The 14,455-nt window shown below is 30.7% G+C and overlaps 1 protein-coding gene across 2 annotated transcripts; it reads left to right on the forward strand.

Moving 5' to 3' along the window:
* Window positions 1–869: 869 nt before the first annotated feature.
* Window positions 870–8,985, forward strand: LOC117239623 (protein spaetzle 4). 2 transcript variants are annotated; one of them, XM_033505343.1, is made up of 6 exons: window positions 870–1,089; window positions 2,421–2,596; window positions 4,644–4,799; window positions 4,997–5,770; window positions 7,710–7,832; window positions 8,632–8,985. In XM_033505343.1, exons 1-6 carry the CDS (start codon window positions 1,060–1,062, stop codon window positions 8,870–8,872), a joined length of 1,500 nt encoding a protein of 499 aa, XP_033361234.1. In that variant the 5' UTR covers window positions 870–1,059; the 3' UTR covers window positions 8,873–8,985. The 2 variants fall into 2 exon arrangements, with proteins under 2 accessions (XP_033361234.1, XP_033361233.1); XM_033505342.1 differs by lacking the exon at window positions 870–1,089 and adding an exon at window positions 1,563–1,625.
* The last annotated feature ends 5,470 nt before the right edge of the window (window positions 8,986–14,455 follow it).

A 14,455-nucleotide genomic window follows, 5' to 3' on the forward strand; every position in this document is an offset into this window, starting at 1 on the left:
GAGAGCAATTTTTAATATCTTTGGATCAATTAGAAAAGTATGTTGCATTCGTGACCTGCATCAGTGATAGAAAGTTAAAAGATCATCATTGTTTTATACGCTAACAGGCGCTTCATTCAATACAACATCTTTATATGCTATTAGTTTTCTAACTACCCAAAGGATACGCTACTATTAATTAAATAAAATGAACATTTTGTCACAATTCTATTAGGACCATATAACAATTTGGGACATAAACGACCTTTTGTATTCTCCAAATTTATATTTATTGAAAGCAGTCAAATTAAAAACGATTTATCCCTACGCCCCTTTCTTTCTTCTTTACTTGACCTATCAACATTATACGCCGATACTTTTGTAGAATTTGGTTGACTGTTATATTATGGGTGGGATGAAAGCCTTTGAGGTATTGCGGTGGTGCATAATTAAGAACGATCGGGAAGAAGCACTGCGCTAAGGCTAAAGGCACGACATACGCTCTATTAGCTACCTTTCTCCTAATTGACCGAGCAAGAAGAGGTCTGTTGCGCCAGCGCCTAGGAGGGCCCTTGCTACGTCACTGCGGGGCCCCGTGACACACATCAATGGGCCGAAATGTAACGGTACCCTCCGCGGTGACCTACTCACCGGGTGACGCGCGCTCTCTCTTCCCCGTTCCTTCCTCCTTCCTTCTCGTCTCTTCTCTCTTCCTTGCACCCTTTCTCTGTTCGCCTCTATCTCGGTTGCTTCTCGGTCAAGCGAGCGTCGAACGCGAGCGGTTCGCTGTTCTCTGCTTCCCTGCTGCTCTGTACTTTTACCGAGCGAACCCGAACCCCTGGCATTGCACGCGACGCCGGCTGATTACACGGTCAGTAATGAAAGCGTCCTCCTCGCGCGCGGAGGTGCTGTCATGTAGCCGCGAACCACCGTACCGCCTGTCCCTGTCCTTTTTTACGCCGGCAAACGTCCTGTCAGTGAAAACGGTTTACGTCTGCAGACTAGTAGCGTGATCGCCGATTAATACTCTTGGACCTCTCTCGCCGGTCCAAAGCTTCGAATTAACATCAAACGCGAGTTATGAATGTGATTGTGCATCTCGTCCTCCAGGTGAGCGTTACTATATGTTTCACGTTTTAAACTCCTCTGTTCGTCGCAAGGTTTTACTAAGTCCAGTAATAAGTATACAGATCCCGCGTGTTTATTCCTTTATTTGTAAACGTATGTTACGGTAAGCTTATACCCTTAAGCTATGTAAACGTGTATTATCGATGTCCAGTACGCTTTCCTATAAGTAAAAGCTTTCTTTTAAAGAGCTTGAGGAAGCTTATATAACTTCATTTGAACATTCATAACATAGAAATTATAATAATAGATTGGAAACATGTATTATCACCGCAAATCTGTGAAGTGAAATGCGTAAGATAAATTGTCATGATTAAAGCATTCTAAGTATTCTTTATACAAATTGTCATAAGGGAAAGAGGACACTGATACTGTAGTCGGAATGATCAAATTTACATTAATTGTACATGTTACTAACAGATTTTTCAGAACGTGACTCGATATTTTTGTATCTTATTACTCTTGGGAAGGGGGTGATCGCCTCTTTGGATCGGATTATCTTGAATACAAATATGTATCTTGTAGGTTTTCTTAAATCAATATATCTTTTGTAATTGTTATAGATAATTTATAATTGCGTTTCAAAAATACCTATTGAATAAAAGAATAATTTCGCGACTGATATATATCATGAATGTATAAAGAAATATGAAAGAAGATGTAAAATAACTATTCGGAGAATCATATCAATTTTAACATTTTTCTATTTTATCAAAGAAATGAGAAGGTCAACATTATCAAAATATTTCAGATCTGTAAATGAATAGAAGATACAACACTTAAAAAATAATAAAGGATAGATTTAAAATTATCCTTATGGTAATTTTTTCCTACATATCAAAATATTACTTAGAATGTTATAAAATGTATTCAACTGGATTTCTGCTGTAGATAAACTTTCAGAGCAAAAATTTATGTAAAGAAATTATTGTACCTAGTTGCCTTTATCCAAATGATTATCGGAGAATAAGTTCTATTATATTTACTATGCGTTTATTTATTCTTTACTCTGCATAAAAATACATATTATGATGCATTCTACATCTTATCCTTCCTCCTCAAAATAGAAAGTTTCAAACACATACTTAAGGTACACCCGGTAATATTCAAAGCATGTATAAAAGTTCACAGAAGAAACATAGTCTATGACGTAGTTCGAGATCGAGGAAGTAGTTAGATTAATCGATTAAGGAATAAACAGATATAAAATTACTAAAACCTATTCCTTTTAAATACATTAAATTGCGTTTAAGAATTTAGAAGAAAGCGAGGCAGCATACGTAAGTGTATCTAACATTAATTCGATCTTTGCGTAGGTGATCACATATCAGCTTGTAAGATGTCAAGGAGGTGGACCAAGCACCTTTGGATATGACGCATCCTCGGCTTGCAGTAAACCATATTCTAGAGCTGGCCGCGCAAGATTGGTAAATCTTCCTTGTGATTTTCAACAGCAAAACTGGTGTACAGTAGCTGGTAGCTCTTATCCCTGGTAAGCCAATAAAATCATTTGTCCAATGAAATGCTTAAATAAACCGATATTAGCTTTTAAATAGTTCTTTGTGCAATATTACCGGCTTACTGACAAATATACAGAACTGAAGATTTCCAATTCAGATGTAACTTTCAGACGTATATTATATTTAATATATTTCATGTATTAATTATAATACACTTAACGTGTGATACTAAATGTATTTTATTTTGGAAATCGAAGTGATGTTATGTACTTCATATATTGAACAAAAAATTGTATTTATATTATCATGATTTGTGGAAGAGGATAAAGGATCTTAAAGAAGAAAATCATGAATCATGATATTCATCGTTTTGAACTAATTAACCTTGTTCTGACACAAGTTTTCGTATCGATAAAAGTAGCTAAGATATTAAACAATCTGAGATAAACGAAACACATAAAATTCAATTTCGAGGATCTGCAATAATGTCTAGAAATTAAATAATCAAACACCAAGAATTTTAGTGTACTAATTAATTGGATCACAAACTGATAATATCAAAAAACGAATATCAATAAAAAGTTACGCTGAATTCATTGGCAGTAGAAAGTTAATTGACAATACGGCCAGAGACATATTCTGGGAGTTTCACTATTCAAAGGTATCATTGCTGATCTGAATTTTAAGCAGGACATTGAAGCTTCAATTATTAAAATCCTACGTGACTAAACTGTGAGAGTATTGAGGAAACGACGTACTTTTACTCTCGACAATGCGTACACAAACTTGACATGCTATAATTTCGATGGTACAAAAGGCTCCAAGCGATGACAACTGCGTAAAATAATATTCATTTCATTTCACATTTCATTCCTGATTTAATAAATTTGTTATATATGTTCAACCTCATTGACACAAATAGTTAATATTGTCTGTTGTAACTATGTGCATCGTTTAACTGAATTTTAGTTCAACTGAACAGATTTATTAAACGATAATAAATTGTTCGTAAATTTAAACTAAAGAAATTAGAAAAATTAAAAATTAAATTTAAGATTAAAAGAATAAAGAATTTTGTTTGGTAAAAAGCAGTGGAAATACATCAGGTGTTTCAAATATAAATAAAGAAATTTAAATAGAACTTCTTTAAATAATAAATGATTTAAATAAGATAGAGATACTTAGGTTTCCAGTTTAGCAACTTTCACTGAATATACACATGTATATGTACCTCAAGGTTTAGACGTTTTTATAACTAAATATACATATTTATATCTATAATAGAACTAAATATTGATAAAATACTTATAAGAAAATAAAAGTTTGCGTTACGCTTGTGCATTGTTTGTTTAACATGTTAGGTTTAAAGACGTTAAAGATTACATATTGAGCTATAGTACAATTATGCATACTTTGTATGAATATAGTCGAAAATTGAAAATACATTTACGAAGATAGACCCACGAAAATACATCAACATATTTTGAAATAAATATTTAGGCTCTTAACTGAATTATTTGAAAATATTTAATAATTACAGAATTTTTTCTTTAAAGAAACCATCATATGTATATAGATAAAAGAAAAGAAAATTTGTGTTCTATTCTATGAAGCCAATAAAGAAACTATTTTTATAATGTCATTTCTCTATTTAAGAATGTTCCCAAAATATTTTGTAACTTTTAGTAAATACTTTAAATTAATAATATATTAAATTAACAATAATAATAATATTTTTTAAATATTTTATTATCTATTAATCTTAAATCACACGTGCAGTAATACATATGTACATACATGTTAGAAATTTAAGAATACTATACGTTTCATATATTACTCGACGTGAAAGTAAAAAATATTGCTTAAATATTATTGAAGAATAACACTTAGATCGAATATTTTAGTAGCAAGAGAATCGAAATTTTAGTATGAGTTTAGACTACAAAATCCGTATCCGTATGAATTATAATATACCTTAAATTTATCAAACATCAAGATGGTAGAAATTCTTCTAAAAGTTATCACCGAAATCAATATATTAGAACGAACTATCTGAAGATATTTATTATATAATTTTAGGCATGCGGTTCGTCGTTTCGTGCAAGAAAACAAAGGATTAATGAGGCGCATGTATGGCGATGAAAGGCATATCAATGTATTAAGAGCCGAATTCGAGAGAAATGACATCGAGTTAAACTACGACGATTATTACCAGCATCTTGCTGACGATCATAGGTAAGTTTTTGAAATAAAATAAGTAGTGGTAATAAATATTATGTAATTAGGTACAACAGTATTTAATAAAGTAGACGAATGACCACTCAATTTTGTCCCTGACTGTGTATTCCAGACTTAATACATTTTAACGAATTTCTTTCTTAATACATTGTTTTCTTATACAATGCGTAACCTATTCACGAACAATATTTTAGAAAATATCAGTACATGCACGACTACGAGTACTTCGAGTCCGAAGACGATTTGAAATTAAACGGCAATGAGTTCGAGGGACGAAGCTTTACGAGCAGATCCTTCAATGACAATGCCGCGAAACGGGTAAACAAATTTCCAAAATTAAGCGAATACACGAGGCCCCATTTCCGACCAACCGAGAAGACTACTACTTCAACTTCGACAACGACCACTAGCACAACCACAGCATCGACGACTACCGCCTCTTTTACCAAGGAAAAGACATCATCGACGATAACGTCAACTGCTTCGCCTACCCGTGAAACAACCACTCAATCCACGCCTTCGATAACGAGTTTAATAGTAAATAGGACAAATGAAGAAAAAGGAAACTCCGCGGACGAAGCGACGACAAGCTCTTACGCCGTGAAAGAGCAAAATTTCAGCATCAACGAAATTCTCGAGCAGATAGACAGAGTCGACGAGGTGGTGGGAGAAGCTGGCGAAGTCGTAGAGATCTCTGAATCTAGCCTCGATGAAACGTCGACGGTAAATTTGTCGGACACCACCGAATTTCCGGATGAAGTCGATGGCAGCGAAAGTCTATTTGCGACGCCGAAAGGAACAACTGTTCAGGACGAGACGTTGAGTTCGATCGACGAACAAGAGTTCAGGCCACGACCGGAATATCGACCTGCCATTAAACCGGAAGCTTCGACTATGGGAGGACAGTTGTATCAGGATGCCGCCGCGAAAGATCAACAGGAACAACCGGTTTTGAAGCTTCGAGGAGTGTAAGTGTCTCTCGGTTTGTTTGCATTAGTTGTGAATTTATCGAAGGTGTTTCACTCTTATTCAACACACTCTTAATACTTCCTTAACACTTGCCTATGATTAAAACAATAGAACGACATAAGCTGAAAACGTGAAATTATTTTTTAAGATGATAGAAGAGAACGACAAAATAGACAGGAAAAGGAGGAACGGTAGATCAATGAATAAATTTCTTTTAGATAAGAACACGATATTCGAGAACTATTTGTCACGTGCATCGTAGCCTTATTCTACACCTCGCATCGGTAAAAATCTGTAAAAGAAAGTAGATGCAAAATTGGCCTTGAGCTAGAAATTCAAAGTGAAATTTTTTGTTGCGTCGTATTCTACTCATGACGAGGAAGAAAAGTCTCAAAGGAAGCGTAGGTCGCAACTTCTTAACCGTTCTCCTGGAAAAAAATATTAAAGTTCCATTAATTTCCCAGCTTGCTTTAACTGTAACGTGTTTAGATGCTGGGAAAATATCATCTATTTTCGTACGTAGTTACCCTAGATCTACCATTACATATCCCGTATCTTCATTTCTTTCTTTTTCTTCTTTTCTTCCTCGCTATATAAGCAACTATTTAAGCGGATTCACAATTTTATATTCCGGTCGTGTTTCTTCCTAAGACTACGCACCAATTTTAAACGATGAAAACATTGGCGAATCGGTCGATGATGGTGCTCTATCTCACACTGGTGAAATGAAATGTTTGGGTCGCGACGGGCAGTATGCAAATCTGCTGCTTGCTTATGGCCTCCTCGTTCACCAGTTTTGACCAATGGATTTCTTCCTTTGGGTAGGAAATTACGTAAAATTGCGTGAAAGAAATTGTTCATCGTTTGAATGAATGGGTTATATGCGTTAAACAATTGAAATATTGGCTCGAATATCGCTATCATCATCTAAAGTCAATGCACGATCGTGGAGAGAAACTTGATCGGAATGTAGAAATGCGAGTTTGAGACTACTTAAATAGCGAGAAGGAAAGGAAGAAAAAAGAAAGGAAGATATTGGATACATAATGATAGATCTGGATTAGATACTATTTTCCCAGCATCTAACTACAAAATGTAAACACATTATAACTAAAGCGAGCTGGGAAACTAATGCCACTTTAACACTTTTTTTCTAGGAGAAAGGTTGAGTACGAATGATTGAGTATCATGGTTCCTTTGAGACCTTTGATCCTCACGATGTGTAGCATACGGTACAACCAAAAATTCAACCTTGAATTTCAAGGTCAAGATCAATTTTACGGCTACTTTCTTTTACAGATTTTCACCGATGTAGAGCTATAGAATAAGGCTATGATGCTCTTGAAAAATAATTTCTAAACGCCCTATATATATATATTGATATGATCATTTATGTATTAGTTTATGTGATTAAGAAGTTATACTTATTAAAATCGAATTTTGTTACATCTTTATTTGCATTGCTATGAGTACAGTTATATTCAATACATTTCATATCGTAGCATACTTATGTAGGTCATACCTACATCGAAGTAAGAGTCTTCTGCATAATGTATACCTAATCGATATTGTTTTAAAATGCATATAAAATATTTCTTATCTATTTATGGTAATATTTCTTTACTTATTTATAATTAATATGTAACAGTAAATTTATATTTTATTTTAAGAAATCACTAGGACGATTAAGGTTTCTTTCCTCAAACAGTAAAATCTCATTAATGATATCCATACTTTGTAAGAGATTTTATTAAAAAAAAAAAAAGAATAGAGAAATAAGTGTAGAGAAGTGGAATTAAAAAATGCGCTGTACGATTTCACAATTATAGTCTGTTACGATTTACCTCTTGAACTTCGCGTATATAAGTGTATATGTAACAGATATAATCTAATCTGACAGTTATAATTTATCTTCTACATATACTAAAAATATTTCAGAAATGCTTGTCCTGTAAAAGAGGAAGTGGTTGCGCCATTTTGGGCGAATAATACCAGGGGCGAGGTATTGGCACTTTTGAATCTTTATCCGTTCGAGCAATACGTTCACTGGGAAAAATGCACGTGAGTATTATAATATCTTAACTGCTCTATCACTTCAAATTGTACATTCTAATTCATGCTTTTGTAAAATATTTGAAATATTTGTTAGTATAAGATAACACTAATTAAATACTTGTTGATATTATAGTATTACACATTACATCAACAATATTATACAATATCAACACTGTAACACTTTTAAACAGGTTCTCTAAAAATGTCATGAAAAATAAGTAATTATGGAATTGTGGATATTTATGCAAATTCATATTTTTATAAAAACATATAAAGAAATAGAACTTAAACAGTTTGGTTTATCTATCAACTATTACAATAGCTAAGTGTAAAACTTTGTATATTTTATATATTTTTACGTATTATGTGCATTTTTAAATTTCCCATAAATGCATAAGAATCCGTGGTCTAGTAATTATAATATATATTTCCATCTGTTAGTTTATTATCATATCGTGTCGCTTTGAAAGAGAACTGTTTTGAAATCAAAGCTGTCCAATTTATTTATATTGATATGCATTTCATTCCTTTAAGTGGATCAATACACTTATACATGTATTTCAACAAATATTTTTCAGTTTTTCAGTTTTAATTAGTTCTTAAAACACTTGTAAAAGAAGACAGTAAACGTTACTATTCCTTCATATATTTTTTTCAAAATGCCGATAAAATAAACTCCATAGATCTCTTACAAAAACCTTGAAGAAAATGCTTCAAATAAGATATGTACCGCTTTAAGATTCTCATCTTCAGTAGCTTATTGGGATTATATGGGATTATTGACTATCATTTTGTTTGTTTAAAGACACGAAAACAAGCAGATGTACTGTCGAGATGGATGCAGATGCGAACAACAATACAGACTTCATCGGTTGTTAGCTTACGATCCGAACAACGAGTGTCGTGGTATCTTCAGCGATTGGTTTAAGTTCCCGAGTTGCTGTGTTTGTCGCTGCTACGACTTACCTCTTGAATTTCGCGTAACATCGCGTTCACCTCGCACGCAGAAACAACGAATTAAGGTACGACCGCCGCAAACTCGTTAGATATATTCAAAGAAACAAATTTTGTTTCGTCGATGTAATCCATTCTCAGTGTAATACGAAAATACAGCCTGTCACTCTCTTTGATACATGTCAATGAGAATGTAGCAAATTTTACTTCTTCTATTTATAATACTGTTATATATAAAGGAATTATCAAAATTTATTTACTAAAAAAAAAGTAAAATGTATGACGTCACAAATCTTAAAAGACCTTGACAACAAAAAAGATAATTACTTTCTAAGTCACTTGTTCCGAATGCTTCGTTATTTTATTACATCGTAAAAGGGTTAAAGCAATTTAAGTAAAAACGGCGGCCTATTAAATATTAGGAAAGAACTTTTCACTATTTCCATCACTAGTTTAATATGAATATTGAACATTTTGTAAATAATTCCATTATCAAATTTCATACCTTATTTTGATGAAGGATTTCAACACATAGGATGATGCTGGAACGCATAGAATGATAGGATGACATAATTTGTTAATGCGATTAAGAGGGAGATAATCTTTCATGCAGAAAGAAATAAAGTTTTAATAAAAAGATGAGTAACTGCAGCTACAACGAATATTAATATGAAAATATTACTCCTTGACTCCAAAAAGCTTTGTTATAGAAGTACTGGGCTTTCTAGTCGATTATATCATAAAAATTTTTGAGTACGAAGGGTTACATTAAATTACGTCGAATCGTATGTGTATCAAGTAAATTTTCAAAATATTTTTTCGTAAAAACGAAACAGTACAAAACAGTACATATGTTCTCTTTGCATGAAGAATTTCGTTCTTTTTCGTCTTAGTATGATTTACACTGTTATTGTTATTTCATGTAACAAGAAACATACTGCCGTAAAATTTGAAAGAATATGCATTAATGTGTGTGGTTTGAAAATTTACGAAAATTTAATGGCTCCAGGCTAGTCAAGAAATTTAGTCTTCGTTATTGTTATTTATCACAAGGAAGAAATTTTCTCCCATACAATTCATTTGCCATAGCCATTTAATGTTACGTTACTTGAAATATATGTAGTTTAATGTAAATATAAACGATTGAAATGAAAAAGTATAATCCACGAAAAAAACATTATCAACACAATATAGACTATTATTCCTTTTAATTGTTTTACAATAAAACTCAATTGTCGTAAATACCAATTGACACGATTGATAGATGTATTACATTATGTTTCTATAGATATTTACACGTAAAAGTCACTAAAACTCGCTTAAGCAACGATAACTTATAAGAAGATACGATATATATACAATGAAACGTCTGAAGGTGAAAAAAATATTTGTCTTGGTATTATACACTTGAAACTAAATTTTCTTTTAAACGTCTTAAGAAAATACAATATTTATATTAGGTTTCTATTAAATTGGTAATATTATGTTTTTAAAGATTCTTCTTATACGCGACACGAAAGTTCAATTGTATTTATATTTCTTACAATAACATGTATATACAACGTGGAAAGAAATTAGTAGATTCTTTCTATCAACGTTTTACTGAACATTATTCTTCAGAAGTAACGAAAAAAATACCTTTAAAGGTTTTGCAAGATATGCATGTATTATTATTATTAATCAATATTTAGAAACTATATATCTATTACTTGTTACCGTTAATTTTATCATTACTTAATCATTTTAAAAAGTACTTTCAGATCGAACACGAATATTTAAGAAAAATTTCTTTACCGATGATTTATAAAACACCTCTTTCCATATCTTATTTTATAAAATATACATACAACAATGATTGTTATCATAAGTAAGAATCAAAATTTATGTTAATGTTTCATCATTTATAGATTGTAATGTGATCTTAAAATTCTTGTAATGTTTCGAAAACTTTGAAAATTAATGTAATGCTACTGAAAACTGTCGGCGATCTAAAATACTATGTTAAAATGCATAAATTTTCAAAACATTTTTACGTAAGTAAAGTAACAAATAACGTGGATTAAAACACACATATGTTGTTCAGATTAAATTCATATTGCCATAGTTAAACAACGCTCTAAACGCTAATATGTAACATCCTGGTTAAAATATCAAAATTATTTATGGTAAAAATAATTAAAGAATAACAAGTGAAATACAAATTAGCATAACACGAATAATACATTGATAAGTATTATAATACTTAAGGTTTCAATATTACAAAAAGTGGACGAAATCAGATTATCATTAAGTGAAATGTTTTATTATTCTATGAATTAGTTTTTCATTCAGTTGATTCTGTAGCAATTCTTTTATTAAAATTGTATATGTTCAGTGTAATGTTTTTTCTTCATAGTATCGTTTATAGCATTTTCGTCCCAATGAGAAAAGATAATTACATAAAAGCACTTCGAGATACAAGCAAATACACATAAACACATTTATCTAATATGTATACATAGTATCGTATTTAATTAATTTATTCGTTATTATAATTGTATCGGTTTTAATGCCTATATTATAGGAACTTTAAGGCTTGTTTAAGATGTTTGTTAGATAATTTGTTGCAAGATACTATAAAAAGATAAGGCTCGTGAATAAAGCTATATAAGCCATGTTTTCGTTGCGTTTGTCGTTAATTAATTTTGAGTACTAGATATTACATACCTGATCTTAGATTATATACATTCGTAACATGTAGCAGACAATGGTAATGGAGCTTTGAAATGCAAAAGTTTTGTAATACTAAATCATATAACATTGTTACCCGTAATTGTTAACATCTAGTTAAGAATGTAACTATTTATTTAGCAAGTAATTACATGTTTTATGCCAAAAGATTAATGTAAAAAGCTTTGCATTCGTTGATTTTGTAACCATCGTAAGAAATCTGGGTCGACCTGATTATATATGTATCGATGTTAATTTACAATAAAGAATAAATACATTATAGTATGAGCAATTTAATTCAGCATACAATTACAATTTCTTGTATAAGTAACAATCGAAAATTAGAATTTTCTCAATGGAGTAAAAGCAAACCAGGACTAACGATAACAGTAGTTTCTAAAATTTGCATGAAAGAAGTTATTAACAAAAGGATAATTTTTATTTAAATGAAAGAAAGTGATCACTAAATCTTAAAGAAACTCTTAAAAAGTTAAATGATTAAAAAATATTAGTTTTTAAATGTTCTGATTACGAATAACCATTATAAATGATCAAATATTTTTGGTTACTAGCAACCATTATCGATGAAAGACTTCTGTTTGATTATCAATAATCATTATCAATGACGAAATTTGTTTTGGTTCTGTACTTCCTCTGTCGTTTTGATCCCCAATCATCATTATCGATGGTGGAATTCTTTTTTTGTTACTGATAACCGTTATCGATGAAAGTATTTTCTAACTTACCTTCAGCCACTGTCAGTTTTTATTGATATTAATGATAAGCAGTACCTACCTACTCTTTTGTGTACGTATAAGGCCCTTACGTAATTTCACACAAAAGCTTTGAAATATTTTGATTATAATGTTATAGATAATAAGAAAATTTCAAATACAATAAAATTTTGTTAAATTTCATATACATGTATATAAATATATGTATATGTAAAATAGTAATTGAAATAGTTCATAAAATACAAAGCAATACCTTGTGAATCAGAAGACACTTCTGTAGAAGTTCAAACAATAGACAAGTTCTCAGAGCATTAATATTATGATCGATTTGTATAATATCATTAAATTTTATTATATGTCACATCACTGTTCTGAAATTGTTTTTAATTACATTGAAGTTTCTTTGTATTATAACTCGTAGAAATAGTTTCTACACAAACGATTATAATTGACAATATTTACTGATAATTTGATTTATACTATAATTAGGCTTTTAGATTTATTCGTTCACATAATTTGTTTACGATACACAAATTAAATCGAACAGTTTGGCTACACTTTTAGCTGGTTCAGAAACTTCACTTGTTAAAAATAAAACTGTTACGTTCGATGTAATTTTCATGCTCTATAAAAGAAGGATCATAAGTCTACTACTACACTATAGTAGTTCAGACTACTATCATAAGTAGTTCAGAAATTATTACAAGTTTACATTCTATTTACATTCTGTAAACTTATTATCTTAAATTAACAACCTTATTTTATTTTATAGTATTCTTATCACAATCAATAATATCGATTATATGACCTACTGAGGACCTCAAGACCTCGAGTTTAAAAAACATTGCTGTTCAACACAATATTTACATGCACGAATAAAAATAACATCACGTATCATACTAATTGCTTCAGAAAAGTGCTATAAAAGACAGATACAATTATAATAATAAATTAATTAATCAAACACAATACTATACGTATATACCTATAAGATAAACATTCTTCTCGTGAAACAAATTACTAACAAATGAAAAGAATAAAAATATTTCAATGCGACTAAATAAGATAAATTACAAATTATATCTTGCAAAATAAAATTACACCGGTTTTTTTAAATAATTTAAAATTAAAAATTCTGAATTTTTTTATTACGACAATATTTGAGCACTAAAAATTCGAATCATAAAATTGCAATAGGTTTTTTTAACAAAATTTTAACATTTATTGGGTTATATATTCCTTACGTTTTAAACAGTTTGGTATATCACAAATTATTTTATGTAAATAACGAATGTTAATTTTCTGTCATTCTTTTGACAAACAATTTTTTAATTCCTCTTTAGTGTTTATTACGCTTACGTATTTATCTAAACTATAAAGCTTATCAGTAAAAATTGAACATAAGTTTGAATATTTTTATAATCGATCGCATGTTATAGGTCGGAAGAGAATTTTGAATATTGGCAGAAAAGCTATTCAAAATTATTTCCATACGAAACAAGAATCATCCATAAAAATTTCTTCAAGAAGAAATAAAAATTTGATTTCTCTAGAGATAAAGCAGAGAAAATAAAATATTAAAGATAAGTACCCCAAAAAAGCAAACTTCCGATGAAACGTGATATCAGTGACGTATGGGTGTTATATAAAACATATGTATATAACGTACATGCGTTAATAATAATGATATATGTAAAACAATCACTCTCTATTAATTTCTTACTTGAATAAAAGAGAATTGATGAAAGAAGCTTTCGTTACAATCGACTTTATTTCCTTGCTCTCCTACATAAAACAACTTGTACGTTTTACAAGAAAGAAGGCTTACAAAGAATAACGAACGTCGATACGTTAATATTTATTATAGGGGCGTTCGTGTGTTGCTGGAACAGTCTCACAGCAATACCGATACATCCCTTATATTATACATATTAATCAGAGTGTCACATATACATATATATTATAATATTACAAAGATCGCCGACGGTCCGTGTATCGTCGCGTTGCAAATATATGTATGTACATATCATATAACGCATATATATATACACACACACATATATTCAATATATGTATTTATATGTATATAAAGGAGATGCTTATATAAATAGAAGTATACGTATTTATAAATTACGGGCTATAACATTTGGTATCAAAACCATTGCAAAAGAAACGAAGGAAATTGAATGATACAATACAGTTTTTTATATATTGTTATCGTAACCAAGGAAT

The sequence above is a fragment of the Bombus vosnesenskii genome, unplaced genomic scaffold, assembly GCF_011952255.1.
Source record: "Bombus vosnesenskii isolate JDL3184/JDL3185 unplaced genomic scaffold, Bvos_JDL3184-5_v1.1 scf7180000014105, whole genome shotgun sequence".
Taxonomy (NCBI): domain Eukaryota; kingdom Metazoa; phylum Arthropoda; class Insecta; order Hymenoptera; family Apidae; genus Bombus; species Bombus vosnesenskii.